The sequence below is a fragment of the Lepisma saccharinum genome, chromosome 18 (assembly GCF_977018435.1).
Source record: "Lepisma saccharinum chromosome 18, izLepSacc3.1, whole genome shotgun sequence".
Classification (NCBI taxonomy): domain Eukaryota; kingdom Metazoa; phylum Arthropoda; class Insecta; order Zygentoma; family Lepismatidae; genus Lepisma; species Lepisma saccharinum.
The window spans coordinates 58,579,015-58,600,161 of NC_139246.1; the positions used below are offsets into that span (position 1 = coordinate 58,579,015).

Consider the following 21,147-nt stretch of genomic DNA (forward strand, 5'->3'; position numbering starts at 1 on the left):
AAACCCCACCGTTCATTTATAAACACACTGTATATGAGTCATTGTGAATTCGAGTCAATTAAAACATTTTGCGTTGTTGGGAGATTATCTATTAGGATAAAATTTGGACATAATGAATCTAAGTAGAGAAAAATCCAACTTGTATATCAAAATTGCCATGTCCAACTGATCTCCGAAAGTAGTGTTTAGCACGTCACATTTCAAGTATATTGTAATAATCTTCAATTAGGCCAAACGTTAACGAACAAAACAACATTTATTTAACTTATAACTTCATGTTATATAAACTACATGAAATACATTTAACAAAGACAAAAGACAAAATACAATCTCTCTCCAATTCGACTTGTTCACAGTATCTCTTCTAAAATTTTTATCTTTTTCTTAACTTCCATCATATATGATTGATTGATTTGAGTCCACTTTATGCACAGTTAGGCTAATCAGGACTGGACCTACAGTTTAAAGTGAAATCCCAATCACTTGTGCCTCCACCGGGTATCTAACCCGGGACCCCTTCATTACAAGGCGATGACGCTACCACTGCGCCATCGGGGAGGCCATTTCAAGTATAGTCCATGATTGTATCTAGTAGTATATGAACGAGATGTGTCCCTCCATTCAAACAATACGTGGCTTGTCCCTATAAGTGTGTCACTTATAAATTAAGTTTCCGAAAGCAGGTATTATGCATGAACAGAACAAAATATACTCGTGAGAAATTACAAAAATTATAAGTAAGTTCGTGGCGGGAGTTATTGACGGTTTTCCCCACAACCTATCCGCTTTAGGTTCCGGGTTCGAGTCCTGGTCTGTAAATATCTTTTTTAGGTGTCTCTTCATTAATTTAATCTAATTATCATCCATCTTCATAGTTTCGATTAATTATAAAAGTCACATAAAAGCGAAGCAAAATAAGAACAAATAAAAATAATTGCAAAATGATTACAATGTCAGAAGTACATTTGAAAAATAAAATGCGGACAGGAGATTCATTTTCAAACAGGTATTTGGGTAGAATTGTGTAGACAGACAGCATGCTCCCGAAAGTTGCCAATCCACGTGTAGCATGACCTTCGATACTGGGGTTGTGCTTTTTCAGGAAAGTTTGCTCGACGCTCCTCAAGCGTCTTATCAAGAATGCCTCGGTGTTTGCAGCATTACTATTTAACTTATTTTCCGTCGGGAAAATCTTTTTTCTCCTATTTAATCTGCGGTTGACTCTACAATACAGCATATTAATCAAGATACAACAACTGAATTACGGCGAAGTAGGTTAGAAACCCTGCGTGCTCAAGAGCAGCTTCGATAAGGCACCTGAATTGTTTCGAGCTGAAGCAGGAAATGGGCGATGTTTATTCCCCAAGGCCATTCTGTAAAACTAATGCCACAAGAAGTTTTCTGTGTGGATTTGTGAGCATGAAATTGTAGGTTAATGATAGTACTACAAGACGTTAAGTGGATTTATTTTTCTGTTTCGTTATTTTATATAGCTTTCCTACCTATATAGTTTGAATAACTAATTAATCATTTCATAAGCAGACAAACACGAAGAAGCCGATCCCGTGGCAAATTGGTTAGCGTAATAAACTGCGAAGTCTAATGTCGGATTAGATTGATTGATTTAGTTTATTTTACTTCGCGTTTTGTGCCTCTAGGCTAATTTGCGAAGATGGGGATGAGTGATGAAATGATGAAATTGATGAATGGACATTCACAAACAACCAAGCCCGACCGGGATTCGAAGTTTCGAACCCGGGAGATGTCGGATTAGAGCCTGGACTAGAAAATATGGATGGGTTGGGTCATTGTCTTTATACCACTTCCATCACCTATCACATCCTTTATCATCGCGATTAACCGAAAGTGGTAGACGCGAAATAAAAATAGAACCTTTGCATGGAAGTCCGAAAGAGAGGCAAGGGGGAGGGGGGTGCACGACCCACCTGGAAAATGAAAGTCAACCAAAAATTATATATATATCTCACACAATTCCATTTCAGCTGCAATAATATATGTTAATTATTGCATGAACATAACTAGCTAACTAACTAACTCTCTAGCCTTCTTAAACCCGAAGGTTCATGGCTGCAGAACACAGGCCTTCCATCTGTCCCTATCCTGAGCAAGATCTATATACTCTTTTCCATCCCTACCGATTTCCTTTAGGTCTATCTCAACGTTGTCCCTCCATCTTCGTCTTAACCTTCCTAAAGGTCTCTTACCATCAGGTTTCCCAACAAGAATCCTATAAACTCCTCTTTCCTCTCCCATCCGTGCCACATGGCCTGCCCACCTAAGTCTTCTTGATTTATTTATTCTAATTATCTCCTCATCCCTTTTAGGTCCAAATATTTTCCTAAGGATCTTATTTTCAAATAAGATGAATATGATAACTTCAAATTAAAGCAATGTTTTTTGAGGAGACAACACTGTTATGCACCTTGTTTGCCTCCCTCCCCCCGGAAAAACTACCTTGCTTGCCCCTCTTTGGAAAAAATCCTGCAGACGTCCATGAACCTTTAGTATCGACTTCGGACTATAAAGCATTGATTCTTCAATGTATAGAGCGGCAATATACCGCGACAGCCTCTTACAGAGTATTTGCCAGGAAATATCAACACGAGAACAGGGATAGGAATTCCTCTTATTTTAGATTTTCTCAAACTAATTTCAAGTATCTGGTGAAAATTCTTTCTATTTAGTATGCAAATAAAGGTTTTAAATTTGAATGGGCGTATTAATTTTCTGGGTTTTTCCAGAGACGATATGAAGCACTGCGGATACGAAGGGCGAACTCAACAAAGTGCATTGTGAGGGAAATGCGTTTCAAGTTGTCAGGCACAATTCGAGCTCCACAAAAACTTGGTAACTGTAGATCGGAATGTTTCATGCGTGATTTTCAAAGATTTTATGGAGTTTGCACTGTGCCTGGCAACTTGAAACGCATTTCCATCACAATGTACTTTGTTGAGTTCGCCCTTCGTATCCGCAATGCCTCATATTTTCAATTACTTTGAAGCATTTTGGACCATTTTTTATTTTTATAAGCAACTGCATTAATTGATAGAATGATCTTAAACATGAAACTAATTGTTTTTTCCAATGATTGACTGTTTTCTTTGCCTTTCATTACGCTAGGTCACTCAGCCGCTATCTTTGTTGTGAGCCTAGATTAAGTGTGATTGGAGCTTATCCTATATGCTTTCTTCATACAACATGGCTGTCGGCTACATGTTTGACATCTTAACACAACTTCTTTGAAACATCGCTCATGAAATGTATTTCACCTATCGTCCTACGGGAATCAGAGGAACGTAACTACAAAAATTCTGTTTTCAGTTTCGTTAAAAAAAAATCCTCTGAAGAGTATTTGGAGAAAATCGACATTTTCCACTTCTAATTCTTATCTGTAAGGCGGAGTCACGTTTAAGAGTCATATTCCTAAGAATACATTATTTCCTCTCCTATTAATTTGATAAATTAGAGTTAAGTCGCTCTGGTTCTCACACACGCTATCAGCCCCTATTTTCCAAAATTTGGCACGTTAGGTATTACGCCAGATGTGTCATTTGGGTATGATGCATTTTTGTTATATGCCTGTGGAGATTCGAACAGTGTTCTCGGCTTGCGAGCCAGGTTATATCGGCGTCAGCGTCCAACGTTTGGAGCGCATACATTGCTCTAAGCAGGATGCTCTCTACCTTATGATGGGACACTTTTTTACCCATGAAAGTTATTGTCCGTGGCCTGCAAGCAAAGTTCTTGCAACAAACTGCCTCGAGAGAATTATGCGTAGGCTATGTGTGACTTTTCTGTTTCTCAGACCACGTGTGACTACCTACAAATTATGTGAAACAATAACATAAACAACTTCCCATGTGAGTATGAGAAAACACTTGCATTCTAGCCGGGTTCGATTCCTGTGATTCGAATTCCACTTTGAACTGTAGGCCCACTCCCAATTAGCCTATCTGTGCATACAAGTGAACTTAAAACAAGACAAACTTTCATTCTAACCTCAGTCACTTATGGGAGCTGCTTAGAAGTAGTAGTGTTGACTGCCATGACTAAAATTTCTGGATCCAAGTTCACTTCCTCTCAACGATTTTATTTGTTGTTTTAAGTCCCCTTTATGCACAGTAAGGCTAATCGGGACTGGACCTACAATTTAAAGTGGGATCCGAACCACTTGTGCCTCCACCGGGTATCGAACCCGGGACCCCTCTCTCGACGATTTGACTGAGTCTGCACTCCTGCGCTACACTCCGCTGTCTATGCAATGTAGTTTTAAAAGTTGTTAACTGAGGTATCCTAGTCACTAATTCCACCGCTGCCACCAGTTAGTCAAGGTATGACTCATCATCAGCCAGGCTCGGGCGAAATGCAACTCATTAAACCGTCGCGGACGAACTGTGGCATTTTTCTAGGAATTTCGCTTTCGGACCAAACGCTACTGAACGTACAGCAGTCCCAGTGCCTGCTCCAAGTTGCACTGCTGCTTTCGGAGCCCTTGGTTTGGGAAGGGGATGGGGGTGAGGAAAGGGTCTTTATTTTTCATACTGAAGCTCGTTCATTTCGTTCTCCTATTTCTCTTGGTTGAATTTTCTGAGATACGGAATCTACCTCATTTTCCTTTTCATTTTGTTTTATTGCGTCACCCACGGTACTCTTACATGTACTTAACATTTTTAATTTCCCTGTACCTGCACCCTTTGGTTAGGTAAAAATAAATAGCTGCAGTTCGTCAAATGTTGTATTTTTGTTTTTGTTACCCATTTTTCTCGTACTTCAGTCAAGGGCAATGGAGCTACTGGTAACAGACGTAGTTAGGAAATAGCATGAATTGTTTCTTCCCCGCACTGTAGTTGACCGATAAAAGAACTATGTAAAGTCTCGTTTCTATTACCACAAATTTTACCGCGCAACATGACACGCGGCATGCGACGCTGCATGTGCCAAGCATTTGTTGAAATGGAAACTGTCTGCAACATGCCGCGGCGCAAGTGCCGGGGACAAAATTGCCCCAAACGATTAAGACGCACAACGTGCGCGGCGGACAATGGAAACAGCCTGCAGCAAGTTCCTGGGGCATACGAACTAGAGTAGAAACAGACGACGCGACTACAATCTGTGGTCCAACAAGATTTAATAACAATGCAAAATCACTTGCAGTCATTCTTACAAAGTTTTCGTATCCACTTTGAAGACGTAAGTCTCTCATCAACGAGTTAATTTTTTGCTAGAAAACTTCTAATCCACCATCTAGGTTGTTTTCGCCTCTTTTTTTAGAAATTCATGATACGCGCCTGCCATAACCAACAAACCCGCCATAGCTTTATTGTTCATCTTTACCCAAGTTAAATCACCACCAAATTATTACAATACAAGAGAAGGAACACTGACTACTCTAAAGCACTGCACAACGCTACACTGCGATCCTGCACTCCAGTGTTGTTGCGGACGTATTTTGAAGAAGTAGTTTTGAATTGGAAGCAGTACGAGTACACTAAATGACGCGCAACATGCGCCGGCACATGTTGCACGTCATGAGTCTGGAACTTGTCTGAATGGAAACGTAGCTTAACAGAAACAGAAGGCTTTCACGATTTGTCTGAATATTAAAGTGATCTCTTCTTTCACACCAAAACATAAATAACTATTCTCAGATTTGAAACCGTAACAGGGGTGTAAGGGGTGACCTTCCACGTAGTACACCCAATCGTCAACTTCATTCCACGTAGTACACCCTGGACTGCTCTTTGCAGACTAACGAGGCTCTGGCGACTGACCCTATGGCCAGTATAATTCTGTGTGTTCTGTTTTTTGTCATGTGTGCTGAGTGCCCCTTTAGAGCCTCAGCTTTTAACCTAAGTCAGAATATTTTAATATTTCAGTTATTCGATATTACAGTTACGTTATTTGTTATGGTAAGGGGCTGGACCCCGTATAACGTGGCGGTTGCAAAATAGCCTAAGTGCTGACGCACCCAAAATTAAAAAAGAAAAAAATGTAACAGGGAATATAGCTTTAATAAATGCCTATAAATATTTCACTATCGTTTATATTTATGTACATGTTGTTAATTTCGAAATATTGGGAAGAAATGCAGCAAAATGCTACATATTCGATTACTAATTTGAGCCACTATACATGTTATGTTTTTATTTCATGAACAATGCGACACCACAGGTCCCGAGTTCAGATCCCAGCCTGTGTATTGTTTTCATTATTTTCTTCGTGATGTCCTTTCATCAATTTTGTCATTGCATCACCCATCCTCGTCTTCGCGATTAGCCAAAAGTGGCAGAAAACCAAAGTTAAATATAACAAATCAAATCAAACATTACTTGCAAGACAAGAATGGATAGGTTATTTTGAAGCTGCTGTTATTAAAAGCAAATTGTATGTAGCTTTCCTAGACAGAAGTTTCACACACAGAAACTGATTGATTGGATAACGGCTGCGGATTCCTACTCGAGCAGAAAATATATATATTTCCATTTATTACTTACAACAATAGCAGACTGATTTCCTGCTAAATCAAAGAAAACTTGCATTCACAGTTACAAATTGACGTGTTGAATGAAGTTAACTACAGATTTCTCTCACTCCAATTCTGATTAATCGAACAGCACACCACAACGTGGGTCATTATATATTTCCAACTTACTCTCGAGTTCCTCAACTAAAAATATATTGACTGCGAGACAAAAACTCCTCTCCGATAACACATTATATGCAGAGTATACGTAAGTTGAAATTCCATCATAATAATAATTTGAATTCTTCAAGTAGTAGCTACAAATATAATTTTTCATACATATTTTGTTAGCAAAATATGAAGTTCCTCACTTCACAAGGATAACATATACACAGTATTTCACAAGAGTTTTTAGTTCGAGATAGTCGTAGGCCTAATATGAATATAAACGTCACTTCATTACTTAGTTAAAAAAAAATACCAGGCAATCAGAGTTCGAGGGTATGCCTGAAATTATTTGTAGTATCTCATGTATCAAGGGGGCTTTTTAAGTAAAATGAAGGATACATACCACATGCTTTGGTCAATTCAGAGTAGTAGAAACGTAATTATACTGCATGTTGCAACTGAAACCGTAGCCTCGAAGGCCGAAGTCGTTTAGTGATCCACTCATACACTCGGTACCAAACATTTCAAGTTCGAGTAGACATCTGGGCATGGCTGGTTTTTTTTTTGGTAAGCATCTCTTCATAGATTTAATATTATCATCATTCATCTTCATCGTCGCGATTATCTACAAGTGGCAGAAAAGCGATATAAAACATGAATAATACAAAAGTATAACAAACAAAAGAGGATAAAAGGATGAACTGAGTTAATGATAGGAAGTTTTATAAAATTACTGTTTCTTGAATAATCTTGTCCTTTGTTCCGATTGTATTTCTTAGTCACACGTTGCTCAATGTCCATGTCGACTGCCGTTCTTGCGTTCTTGAAAATTACTTTCTTGTCTGTCTATGCCCTTCTTTCAAACGTGGTAGGTAGGCGGGCGTTCTGTCTGTTTCTACACCAAAAAGTTTAATGCACCTCCTGTCCAAGAAGACAAGAATTACTGAAAGTAATTTTCAAAATTGTAAGCGGATGAGGGCCCTTGTAAATGATAAATATACTGTCCTTTTATTCGCTTAGTTTTGAGAATCACTTCCCATACAATTCTTGCCTTCTTGAGAGTCCAATGGCCCTGTCTGGCTACAGACCAGTTGCACAAACGCGGTGTCGTTTGTTTCGTACAACAATTACGTCTAACATTTCGTTTCTACGTATTTTCTACTTGCCAAAAGTGCCTTTCATATAGCCCCAAGGCGTTGTCTACTCGGATGCTTCGTGATCGAAGGTCACGTGTACAAAGTTTCAGGATTCAGATTTTCCGATTTTGCGTGGTGCTGCTGCTATCGGTTCTGTTCGCCTTCTCAAGGTCGCGCAGCAAGCAATTATTTTTCGTCTTCCGATAGGAGAAAGCTTGCCTCTCGCTTAGGTGGACGAACGCGTGGCACGGTTGATTTTTTGGCTCGACCATGGTTGGTCCTTTATGTTTCGTCCTTCAGCAACTTAGTCTAAGCACGAATCATTCTCATCGCCAAACAACTGTATTTTTTTAAAAAAAATATGTAATACATGTAAACAGAGAGAGAGAGATATAGATAGATATAAACGTTTTCCCTCAACAAACGTTTGCTTTGCTATCGTATAAAGTGAACGTACATGTTAAAATTCATCTAGCATAAATAATCAAATTAGAACAAATTCACATAAAGCGATTAAGTATGCAGAAAATAAATATATTTGTGATAAATACATAGTTAATAAGTAAATTCCAATAACCAGAACTTTAGTCACGCCGAATCTTGTTTACTGATGTTTTCGAACGTTTTGTTTTACAATTTAATTTTTTCACTGACATCCAAAACGAAAATACGTATTATAACTTAGTGACTTTCGAGGGGTCATAGCACTGTAATGTTAGTATGCTGCCGATCATAATTATGAAGCTTCTTCGAAAACGCCTTCCATAACGGTATTTGCTATTCGTAACGGATATGTGTATCACTTTTTCGAAACAGACTTTTGTGGAGGAAAAGAACTGTAACGTTACAAAAGTAACGAGCACAATTATACGAGAGACCTATGTTATTCTCTCCGGAACACGGCATCGGACACGGTATTGCACATCGGAACGTCTGTATGATACCAGCTATAAATAACGTTGTTGCTTTGAAAAAAGGAGTGTAACGTTTTTACAGCCGTGACCTCAATTAAGTTACTGGTTAATTGTAACGTTACTATCACTTTCCACACACACTAAAGTTACTAGTCAATACGTGACGAACCTCTTTCTTACCCTGTAACGTTACTGGTTGCCGGCAATGGATGTAACGTTAAAGTGTCACGTGAAGACCTACTCCTTTAGAGATCAGTTATGGTTCGGTACCGTTATGCACACCTGTAACGTAATGTTCATATACCTGAGGTAACGTTTCTGTTCACGAAAAAAGTTATTCCGTTTCTGGTTGTAACGTAACGGAAACCGTAATTGAAAATACCGTTCCATTTCGTTACGTTACGACTCCCTGGGATGGGGGTGTTTTTCGATATATTTTTTCGATAACTCCTACCATTTTCGAGATATTTGCAATTTAAGATTTTTTAACGCTGTGGACTTAGAAAATTTTCGATTGATGAAAAAAATTGGTTCCATGACAACCTATGTTCATTTTGGTATGGGAGGACAGAGGACACCGAGACTCGACCGACACACTAAACCCGACCTCTCTATGCGTACTCTACGTCACCAGTGCCTGCCAGATGGCGCAGTGGTAGCGTCGTTGCCTTGTAAACAAGGGGTCCCGGGTTCGATACCCGGTGGAAGCACATAGAGGTTCGGATCCCACTTTAAACTGTAGGTCCAGTCCCAATTAGCCTTACTGTGCATAAAGTGGACTTAAAACACCAAATCAATCCAATCTACGTCACCAAAAAAAAAATCGACAAGGGGAGAGTTTTCGATAACTCTCACTGTTTCCAAGGTACTTTTAGGTTTTTGATAGACGACAACGACGGAGTCATCAATGAGTAAACATCTGAACTCGGTGAACAAGTCAACTTTTTTCAGTACGTCAATATTTTTTTTTCTTATTTCTTAGTGAATGGGTTATAGGTGACTTGCAACGACGAAGGTCTTCTAGCAACACGTACTTAGCTTGTGCCGGCGTAATTCGCTAAAAATATGTCTTTAACTATTGTCATTTAGGAACCGCCTCAGTCCTGTTGTTAATTTGGAAAAGGTAATTGATCCAAAAATAACAAGGGGGGGGGGGGGGCAATTAAAGGTTCCAAATGACAATAGTTAGAGTTTCTCCATGTCATGTCCTCTTCCTCTATAGAAGGTCATATAAGTGTGCTATTTGGTTGGCTAAGGGGGATTTCCTGATTAGTAAATTGAGGTTATAAATACGTACGTATAAAGGTTTTGCTAATATGGAATGCTAAAGCTCAGTACTTGGCTCTCTCAGGGATTCGAATTCTATTACGTTAAACAGCATAGAAATTTCACAGCAAGAATTCTCATATTTACTGACGATATTCTTAACAACCTGTGTTGTGATTCCACTATAAACTGTATACAAAATATGCAGTCCCTAGAATGAGATGGATGAGGCTTATGAACCTCGACCTATACAGTTGTACAATCTGGCAATGAATGGATGTTTTCTTTTTATTAAGCATGGCAGAGTGTTTTCGCTTATTTTAATATCAGGCAACAATGTTAGAAAGTGTCCCCAAGAATACAATTTAAAATTACTAATGTGATATGAACCTTTTTACTTGTGTATATTTTGAATATGAAAGTGAAGTACTTTGAATAATTGAGGGGAACAATCACAAATAAGCTTGCGACGGTATTGGGAGGTGTCACGAGTTCAAACTTCAGACGATTTCTGTTAATCTGCTAAGGCGATATCAGTACGAAAATTTGTAAAAAAAAGAAGAGGCAAATTTTGGCTAATGGCAACGATGAGGATGAATAATGATAATTATGATGAAATTGATGTGTGTGGCACTTAGAAAACAAAACTTTCAAAGTGTATTGCACCAACAGCTACCCCCTCCCCAAATACAAGGCAGTTAACAGAGGTGTATATATTTGTTGGTTTACGAGTCTGAGGGCTTAAGTTAGTATGTTCACTATAGCTATACATATTAAAAAAAAAGAAATGACCTGAGCAATAAAATATAACAATACCGATTCTGGCTTTTTTGTCGGATGACGTAGTGGTAACGTTTGTTGCAATCACACCTCTGATGGTGTATAAAACTTAAATGTTTTGCATAACATGAAATATTGTTAATGGGAATGTGTTGTTTCTAATGTTAAATATAGAAAGCAGATAACAAGAAAAAAGAAGAAAAGAAATAATGTTGCAGGTAGATACGGAGCCTCAGCCCAAACACATATATGATCAGACAGGATGTCAACGATGCATTCATAACTAACATGTGATTATTCAAAAATTGAAATAGTACAGTGGGAAACAACCAACTAACTAACTCTCTAGGCTTTTTTTTAAAACCCGAAGAGAGCAAATACAAGCACAAGCGTAAATAATTAAATAAGTTACAAGGGGTTCGAATCTTTTGATCTAGGTATGGATGCAGACAGGTACTAAGTTTTGTGTGTGATAATGGAAAATCCCCCTTCAATATAATAACATAGTGGTAATGTTTGGTCTTGCCTTGTTCCTATCGATAACATAGTGGTTACACGAAAGAAAGAAATAAAAAAAAATTAAAACACTGCGTCCCCCTATTAAGAAATACTTCTCGAAATTTATTCAACTTCTTTTTTCTCTTCCTATCTTCGTAACTAAAAAAAAAATGTTTTGTCAAACGTTTGGATGACTATGAAAATATTGAAACATATGATGTAATAATAAAATGTTGTTGCATTGTAATCAAATGAATTCGTTGAATATGTAGAATATGGTAGGATATATCTTAAAATGTTAGAAGCTATTTGTTATGGTATTTTTTTCTCTTTCTCTCTCTCTCTCTCTACTCTTTCTTAAATTTTCATCATCATAGTTAAAATTAATCCAAGAGAAAATATATATTTTGTGTTGACATGGGAAACATGCAATAAAAATGCATGATCAATAGTTAAGGTCAAGAGCTGAATAAACAGTGAGGGTGATACACGCAAGCTTCCAGCTGTGTGATTAGTACAAAATTGAGAGATGGAAGGCTTTTGTTGCTAAATCTTCAAGTTTAAGAAGGCAAAATAATTAGTTGGTTAATACGAAGCTAATTAGGAACTGGCATCCTCGAAGCTTCATGCTGCAAGCCTCGCTTTTTACAAGTGTATTTCCGACATGATCCTCATGCTTTTTTTTGTTACAGATAACATCAAATGCCGTGACATGCGATTTTCCGGCTCTTCTATTCACAACACAAATACTTATGTTTCTTTTTTATATCGCAACGATGAAGATAATTAGTACTATATGGGGGTTCGGTGAATCTCAGACTTCCAAGAAAAATAAAAACTCCTGTAGGATTTTCCGTGTAGCAGTGAGACACACTAACTAACTAACTAACTCCCTAGCCTTCTTAAACCCGAAGGTTCGTGGCTGCAGCAACACAGGCCTTCCATCTGTCCCTATCTTGAGCAAGTTCTATATACTCTTTTCTATCCCTACCGATTTCCTTTAGGTCCATCTCAACGTTGTCTCTCCATCTTTGTTTTGGTCTTCCTACAGGTCTCTTAAGTAGGCTTAATTCAGGAAATGCATGTCTTCTCGTTTAATATCTAAGAAAATAAAAGTTAAAATATACAAAACAGTAATTTTGCCTGTAGTATTATATGGGTGTGAAACTTGGTCTCTTACAATTGAAAAAAGAACACACCCATATAATACTACAGGCAAAATTACTGTTTTGTATATTTTAACTTTTATTTTCTTAGATATTAAACGAGAAGACATGCATTTCCTGAATTAAGCCTACTTAAGAGACCTGTAGGAAGACCAAAACAAAGATGGAGAGACAACGTTGAGATGGACCTAAAGGAAATCGGTAGGGATAGAAAAGAGTATATAGAACTTGCTCAAGATAGGGACAGATGGAAGGCCTGTGTTGCTGCAGCCACGAACCTTCGGGTTTAAGAAGGCTAGGGAGTTAGTTAGTTAGTTAGTGTGTCTCACTGCTACACGGAAAAATCCTACAGGAGTTTTTATTTTTCTTGGAAGTCTGAGATTCACCGAACCCCCATATAGTACTAATTATCTTCATCGTTGCGATATAAAAAAGAAACATAAGTATTTGTGTTGTGAATAGAAGAGCCGGAAAATCGCATGTCACGGCATTTGATGTTATCTGTAACAAAAAAAAGCATGAGGATCATGTCGGAAATACACTTGTAAAAAGCGAGGCTTGCAGCATGAAGCTTCGAGGATGCCAGTTCCTAATTAGCTTCGTATTAACCAACTAATTATTTTGCCTTCTTAAACTTGAAGATTTAGCAACAAAAGCCTTCCATCTCTCAATTTTGTACTAATCACACAGCTGGAAGCTTGCGTGTATCACCCTCACTGTTTATTCAGCTCTTGACCTTAACTATTGATCATGCATTTTTATTGCATGTTTCCCATGTCAACACAAAATATATATTTTCTCTTGGATTAATTTTAACTATGATGATGAAAATTTAAGAAAGAGTAGAGAGAGAGAGAGAGAAAGAGAAAAAAATACCATAACAAATAGCTTCTAACATTTTAAGATATATCCTACCATATTCTACATATTCAACGAATTCATTTGATTACAATGCAACAACATTTTATTATTACATCATATGTTTCAATATTTTCATAGTCATCCAAACGTTTGACAAAACATTTTTTTTTTTAGTTACGAAGATAGGAAGAGAAAAAAGAAGTTGAATAAATTTCGAGAAGTATTTCTTAATAGGGGGACGCAGTGTTTTAATTTTTTTTATTTCTTTCTTTCGTGTAACCACTATGTTATCGATAGGAACAAGGCAAGACCAAACATTACCACTATGTTATTATATTGAAGGGGGATTTTCCATTATCACACACAAAACTTAGTACCTGTCTGCATCCATACCTAGATCAAAAGATTCGAACCCCTTGTAACTTATTTAATTATTTACGCTTGTGCTTGTATTTGCTCTCTTCGGGTTTTAAAAAAAAGCCTAGAGAGTTAGTTAGTTGGTTGTTTCCCACTGTACTATTTCAATTTTTGAATAATCACATGTTAGTTATGAATGCATCGTTGACATCCTGTCTGATCATATATGTGTTTGGGCTGAGGCTCCGTATCTACCTGCAACATTATTTCTTTTCTTCTTTTTTCTTGTTATCTGCTTTCTATATTTAACATTAGAAACAACACATTCCCATTAACAATATTTCATGTTATGCAAAACATTTAAGTTTTATACACCATCAGAGGTGTGATTGCAACAAACGTTACCACTACGTCATCCGACAAAAAAGCCAGAATCGGTATTGTTATATTTTATTGCTCAGGTCATTTCTTTTTTTTTAATATGTATAGCTATAGTGAACATACTAACTTAAGCCCTCAGACTCGTAAACCAACAAATATATACACCTCTGTTAACTGCCTTGTATTTGGGGAGGGGGTAGCTGTTGGTGCAATACACTTTGAAAGTTTTGTTTTCTAAGTGCCACACACATCAATTTCATCATAATTATCATTATTCATCCTCATCGTTGCCATTAGCCAAAATTTGCCTCTTCTTTTTTTTACAAATTTTCGTACTGATATCGCCTTAGCAGATTAACAGAAATCGTCTGAAGTTTGAACTCGTGACACCTCCCAATACCGTCGCAAGCTTATTTGTGATTGTTCCCCTCAATTATTCAAAGTACTTCACTTTCATATTCAAAATGTACACAAGTAAAAAGGTTCATATCACATTAGTAATTTTAAATTGTATTCTTGGGGACACTTTCTAACATTGTTGCCTGATATTAAAATAAGCGAAAACACTCTGCCATGCTTAATAAAAAGAAAACATCCATTCATTGCCAGATTGTACAACTGTATAGGTCGAGGTTCATAAGCCTCATCCATCTCATTCTAGGGACTGCATATTTTGTATACAGTTTATAGTGGAATCACAACACAGGTTGTTAAGAATATCGTCAGTAAATATGAGAATTCTTGCTGTGAAATTTCTATGCTGTTTAACGTAATAGAATTCGAATCCCTGAGAGAGCCAAGTACTGAGCTTTAGCATTCCATATTAGCAAAACCTTTATACGTACGTATTTATAACCTCAATTTACTAATCAGGAAATCCCCCTTAGCCAACCAAATAGCACACTTATATGACCTTCTATAGAGGAAGAGGACATGACATGGAGAAACTCTAACTATTGTCATTTGGAACCTTTAATTGCCCCCCCCCCCTTGTTATTTTTGGATCAATTACCTTTTCCAAATTAACAACAGGACTGAGGCGGTTCCTAAATGACAATAGTTAAAGACATATTTTTAGCGAATTACGCCGGCATAAGCTAAGTACGTGTTGCTAGAAGACCTTCGTCGTTGCAAGTCACCTATAACCCATTCACTAAGAAATAAGAAAAAAAAAATATTGACGTACTGAAAAAAGTTGACTTGTTCACCGAGTTCAGATGTTTACTCATTGATGACTCCGTCGTTGTCGTCTATCAAAAACCTAAAAGTACCTTGGAAACAGTGAGAGTTATCGAAAACTCTCCCCTTGTCGATTTTTTTTTTTTGGTGACGTAGATTGGATTGATTTGGTGTTTTAAGTCCACTTTATGCACAGTAAGGCTAATTGGAACTGGACCTACAGTTTAAAGTGGGATCCGAACCTCTATGTGCTTCCACCGGGTATCGAACCCGGGACCCCTTGTTTACAAGGCAATGATGCTACCACTGCACCATCTGGCAGGCACTGGTGACGTAGAGTACGCGTAGAGAGGTCGGGTTTAGTGTGTCGGTCGAGTCTCGGTGTCCTCTGTCCTCCCATACCAAAATGAACATAGGTTGTCATGGAACCAATTTTTTTCATCAATCGAAAATTTTCTAAGTCCACAGCGTTAAAAAATCTTAAATTGCAAATATCTCGAAAATGGTAGGAGTTATCGAAAAAATATATCGAAAAACACCCCCATCCCGGTAGCAAAGCTACCCCCCCTGTCGATTTTGGAGGTGGAGAATACGTGTACCAAGTTTTGGTGGTCCTGAGGTCAAGAGGTAAGAAGTTAGCCCACCCTCCAAAATTTTGATCACTCGTAACTTTTGAACAAATAGTCGTAGAAAGATCGGGTTTAGTGCGTCGGTCGAGTCTCGGTGTCCTCTGTCCTCCCATACCAAAATAAACATAGGTCGTCATGGAACCAATCAAAAATTTTCTAAGTCCAGCGTTAAAAAAATCTTAAATTGCAAATATCTCGAAAATGGTAAGAGTTATCGAAAAAATATATCGAAAAACACCCCCATACGGCATCGTTAGATGCCCCCTGTCAATTTTGGAGGTGTAGAATACGTGTACCAAGTTTTGGTGGTCCTGGGGTCAAGGGGTAAGAAGTTAGCCCACCCACTCTCCAAAACTTTGATCACTCGTAACTTTTGAACGAATAGTCGTAGAAAGGTCGGGTTTAGTGCGTCGGTCGAGTCTCGGTGTCCTCTGTCCTCCCATACCAAAATAAACATAGGTCGTCATGGAACCAATTTTTTTCATCAATCGAAAATTTTCCAAGTCCACAGCGTTAAATTGCAAATATCTCGAATTTTTGATAAACAGAGGTGTCCCATAGGATTTTTGAGAAAAAAAAAACACGTGAAACTCTACAGAGGTATGTGGTTATCTAACCGCAGCCGTTAGAACTTTTTTTTTTTGTTGGGGCACCACGCACCCCTGGCGAGGTTATAGGGGCCAGGGGTCCTAAAAAAAACAACAATTATTATTTGTTTGTTTGCGTCACAATACGGAAATAATGAGAGGCACGCGCGCGCGTGTGGCACATCGTTCCCCCGAGAGAGGTTTACAAAGGTCACGATATATAAACATTGGTCCCGGACTTGGAAAATTACGATAAGGTGCACTCATCCTTCAAAGGATGAGAGGATGAGAGAGTGAATTTCACTCATCACTGCTTTTCTACGCTGTGAAACATCGTCAGCGCAATAAATGAGGCGCGGAACGTGGAGAGAAAGTGAGTTTTTCAGGTTTTGGTGGTCGTTTGGTCAAGAAATCAGAGTTGTGCTGGAAGGCATATTTACTATCTACTACCTGTATCATCCGAGTTATTTAACCACCTGAGTCTAGCCTGATTTCTTATTTCTATTAGGTTACCCATTCATTATCAAACCATGGCTTACTTTTTCTTTGTTCATTGTTTTTTTATACAACACAACTGAAGATATGCATTAATGATTCTAAGAGTTTTTGGAAGGGATGGTGCTCAGGTTTACCATTCTTACTTTCAGTTGACCTTTCACTGTAGAGACATAATGTGAAGGTTTTATAGGAAACTTGCATATTGGACCTGAGGTGGCTTCTATTATCTATGCTTATGTATAAAGCATGACCTTCTCTTGTCAAGGGATGAAATGTTTTACAACATTGTACTACATAATTTTGTTTCTGTAGTATATCTTAAAATTTTGCATTTTGAGAAAGTATAAGTAATGTATTTCACAGTCATCTCTTTCTATTTCCTTGCAGGAATATAGTTGGTAAAAGTATGTTGATAATTGAAAACAGTTAGCATGAGTAACAGTCAGTGTTCAGTGAACACTGCACTGGAAGTTCTAAATGAATATTTGGAAGATAGAAGTTACATTGAAGGATTCCATCCAACACAAGCGGATACTGACATTTTTAACACACTCTGCAGTATACCACCAGAAACTTTCCCCCATGCCTTTCGATGGTATAGACATATTGCGAGTTATGGAAGCGAGAGATTCAATTTTCCAGCAAAACAGAAGCCACTGAGTTTTCAACTAGAAGATTTCAAGGTTGGGCTTGTTTCCAGCTCCTAGCTTGATCTTTTTGTGTCTACTCCTTCCATTCTTAATTACTGAATTTAAATGCCTGCTTTGTGTTTTGTTGTTTAAGCATGCTGTGTACTGCAATATGTCTACTGTGGTAGATGCTGAACTTAGTGTGTGTGTAATTACAACAGAACATTGATGTGTTAACTGGTTTTAGAAAAATTGTGAAACATTGATTTTGTAGTTTCATGCAGATTATGTTGTAGGAGATGACTGATTACCCTTTTCTCATTTACAATGGTTTACCAATGTGAAATTGATGGGGCTGGCTCTTTCTGTGTAATCATTTGCACTTTTAACTTCTCAAGCTACGTAGTTTTTCAGCGGAAAAATGCAGGCTCGACCAGGACTCGATCCCGGCTCTCTGGCATACTGTGCCATTGCTCTACCATTGAGCCATCAAGTCAGTCTGACTTCACCTGATTTTTCGATGTTGCTGGTGTAGAATCATCAAGTGAAACTGTAATGGAATCTGTTGCCTTTAAAACTAAAACACTGTAGATTTGGACGTTGGCTGATTCCTCCCAGCGTAGAGATGTAAATTACATGACGTTTGGCATACATAGGCTCGGTAGCTCAGGGGTAGAGCAATGGCAGAGTATACCAGAGACCTGGGTTCATGACCTGGTTGGGCCTGCATGTTTCGCTGAAAAATTCTGTGTAGTACATTCTGTGTGCCAATTCTTTATGTAACTTACTCGAGCTGTTTTCCTGCCTCTTTTGTAAGATTTAAGTAAATATTTTAGATAATGGTTTTCTCTCCGTTAGTCCAAAGGTTGTAAAATAACCACATGTGCAGGTGCACCTATTAATTATATTATAAGTGTTGAATGCACTTGTAGCATTACACAGTATAATTAGTACAAGAAAAATCACTTTAATGCATTTTTGCTCTGTTGATTATGCAATCTGGTTTGTGTTATTGCTTCATAGCACCTAATATTATACTTTCTATGTTTGACATGATTTAATTTTCATCATTTGATAATTTGTAATCTATATTATTTTTATGTGAGTGGTTGCGATTTCAAACAATATTTTGCTATGAAAAAGTGAAATGTTCAAATTTGCAAATTGCTAATGGTATGAAAAAAAAATGTCATGAAAGATTTTTCTCAGTTAATGAATTTATGAACTATAAACCTGAACTGGAATGGAAAAATAAACAAAAAAAAATTAAAGGAATAATGCTAGAGGATATAATACTATGATCATGCATGATCCATTGTCAACTGTCCTGTTGAGTCCTGAAACACTGGGCTGGTTAACTTCTCAATTGAAGGAATTGGCTTTCAAATTGTGAAGAGAGGCAAATGTCACAAAGGTCAGAATGTTTGCTTGTTTCAATTACTTACATTATTCATTAGATTTACATTTCCTGTTTGGTTGTATGTTATAATGCTGATTTATATTTCATTACGTTGTGGAATATACAAGAACGTGAATATTTCCCAACTGTGTTTTTCATCTGGTAAGAGAACGTATCTCTAAGTTGGCTACTTCCAGTCAGTATTTAATTGCTGTGTCACAATATTAATGAATTTGAGATGTACAAATATTTCAGGGTGATAAGGTAAGAAATTATGAAGTGTATTTTGTACAGTGCGCAGTGATTCATGACACAATTTAAACTATAGCACTAGTCTCACTCTTATCTGAGCATAAAAGTGGACTTCAAAAGTGCAAACATGCCATGAAAATTATGAATGATTCGTTCACCTCCTTAATTAATGCATTTTTAATCTGATTTGATTTGTAACAATGTAACAAAAGCTGCATTTTAGAAATGTATTTTATAAAATCAGGGTACCATTTAAAGTATTGAACTGTAACAAGTTGCAGAATGATTAATGTACAGATTTTAGAATTATTAAATTGGTTATTGGTATTTTATCCATATCCCTATATTGACTGATGCCGGTACATTACTGATTAATATGTCCAATTTCTAATAAAAGTCAATGCTAATTGAAATCTTCTTTGTTCCAGTCAAGATCAGGAATGAGTGGTGAAAAAAATGGCCCATTACCATCATGGGAGGAGAAAAAGACGTTAATAACACGAAACTTGCAGGAAGTATTAGGGGAAGATAAACTTAATGAAATTCTGAAGCAGAGAGATGTGAAGATATATTGGGGTACAGCAACAACAGGAAAACCTCATATCGCCTACTTCGTTCCAATGTCCAAAATTGCTGACTTCCTGAAAGCTGGGTGTGAGGTTAGTTTTAGTATGTGTAATTAGAAATTATGTTGATGGAAATAGCTACCGGGTATTACATGGGTAAGTCATTTTAAAAAAATAATTTTGAAATCTGAACACATCTGGTCTCGGTGGCGTAGTGGTAATCCTTACATGCTATGAAGGCAGAGGTTGCAAGTTTGAACTCTGGGTATGTACGTATCATTGTGTTTGTCTCATCATTCATAATCATTGAGGCTCAGAAGTTAATGACCAAAAAAAATCTCAAAAATGACCTTAAAATTATTTTAAAAAATGATGTAAATGGTAAAAAATGACCTAAAATATTTTTTTTGTAAATTTCGACAGAGTAGTTGGATAATTAAGACAAAACCCGTTGTTCGAATATTTTAACTACTGAAGCAAAAGGGGGTATTTACCGATGTATAAGATGCATCCCCTTTTTGTACACATTTTTTAGGAAAAAGCTTTATCACTGAATATTATAATTAATTTACAGTAGGGTCATTCCATGCCAAATGAACCAATTTTAAAATAATTCGTTGTATGACCATTTTAGAAAAAAATCATTTTTAGTACATAGGTTTGTACATATTTCTAGATGAGACGCCAAGGGTCCCGGGTTCGAATCCCGGTCGGGCTTGGTTGTTTGTGAATGTCTATTCATCAATTTCATCCTTTCATCACTCATCCCCATCTTCGCAAATTAGCCAAGAGGCACAAAACGCGAAGTAAAATAAACTAAATCAATCAATATTTCTAGATAACAAAACCAATGTTCAAAAAAAATTATTGTCTTTAGTTCTCCTGGGGCAGATATTTTTCCATCATGGCGCATGGATTTTTTGCTCATTTAGCACTTTTCAGAAACCTTGTAGCTCAAAAACCATTAGAGCTAGAGACCTGAAACAAAATTCATTTTGTAGCTAATGAAGTATACTTTCTCTGATATTCAAGTATGTTTTGCTTAAAATTGCATCGTAAGTACGAAAATTATGGTGGAAATTGGGGTAACAATAGTTTAAAAAGTGGATTCTTAAGCCTGATTTCTTCAGTGAAGGGGTTTAGTCTACGGCTTGATTTTTTTTTGGTCATGTGTATACCTGCCTGCAGGGTGTCTGTAAATAAAATATCAGTGCTTAGAAACGCAACCCTTTTTTACAGCATGGGGTCAAACATGGCTGTTCATTGAATTTTGACAGTTTTCAGGGTTAAATATCTCAGATGGGTCCTCTTGAAAAATTCTGAAATTTGGCACAAAAGAAGCCCTGCATGAACCTAACTCACAGTAAAAATCTCAACTTTTAGATTCAACTTGTTTT

General features: G+C 37.3%; 1 protein-coding gene across 2 annotated transcripts in view; it reads left to right on the plus strand.

The window, feature by feature from the left end:
* The window catches only part of TyrRS (Tyrosyl-tRNA synthetase), a 67,931-nt gene that overhangs the window by 11,654 nt on the left and 35,130 nt on the right, over positions 1–21,147 (plus strand). The window contains exons 2-3 of one of the 2 annotated variants that reach the window (XM_083140546.1): positions 17,292–17,587; positions 19,613–19,843. In XM_083140546.1, the coding sequence (XP_082996672.1) occupies positions 17,336–17,587; positions 19,613–19,843 (483 nt within the window). In that variant the 5' untranslated portion in view covers positions 17,292–17,335. The remainder of the gene's footprint in view (positions 1–17,291; positions 17,588–19,612; positions 19,844–21,147) is intronic. The other variant, XM_083140547.1, reaches the window with a different exon arrangement.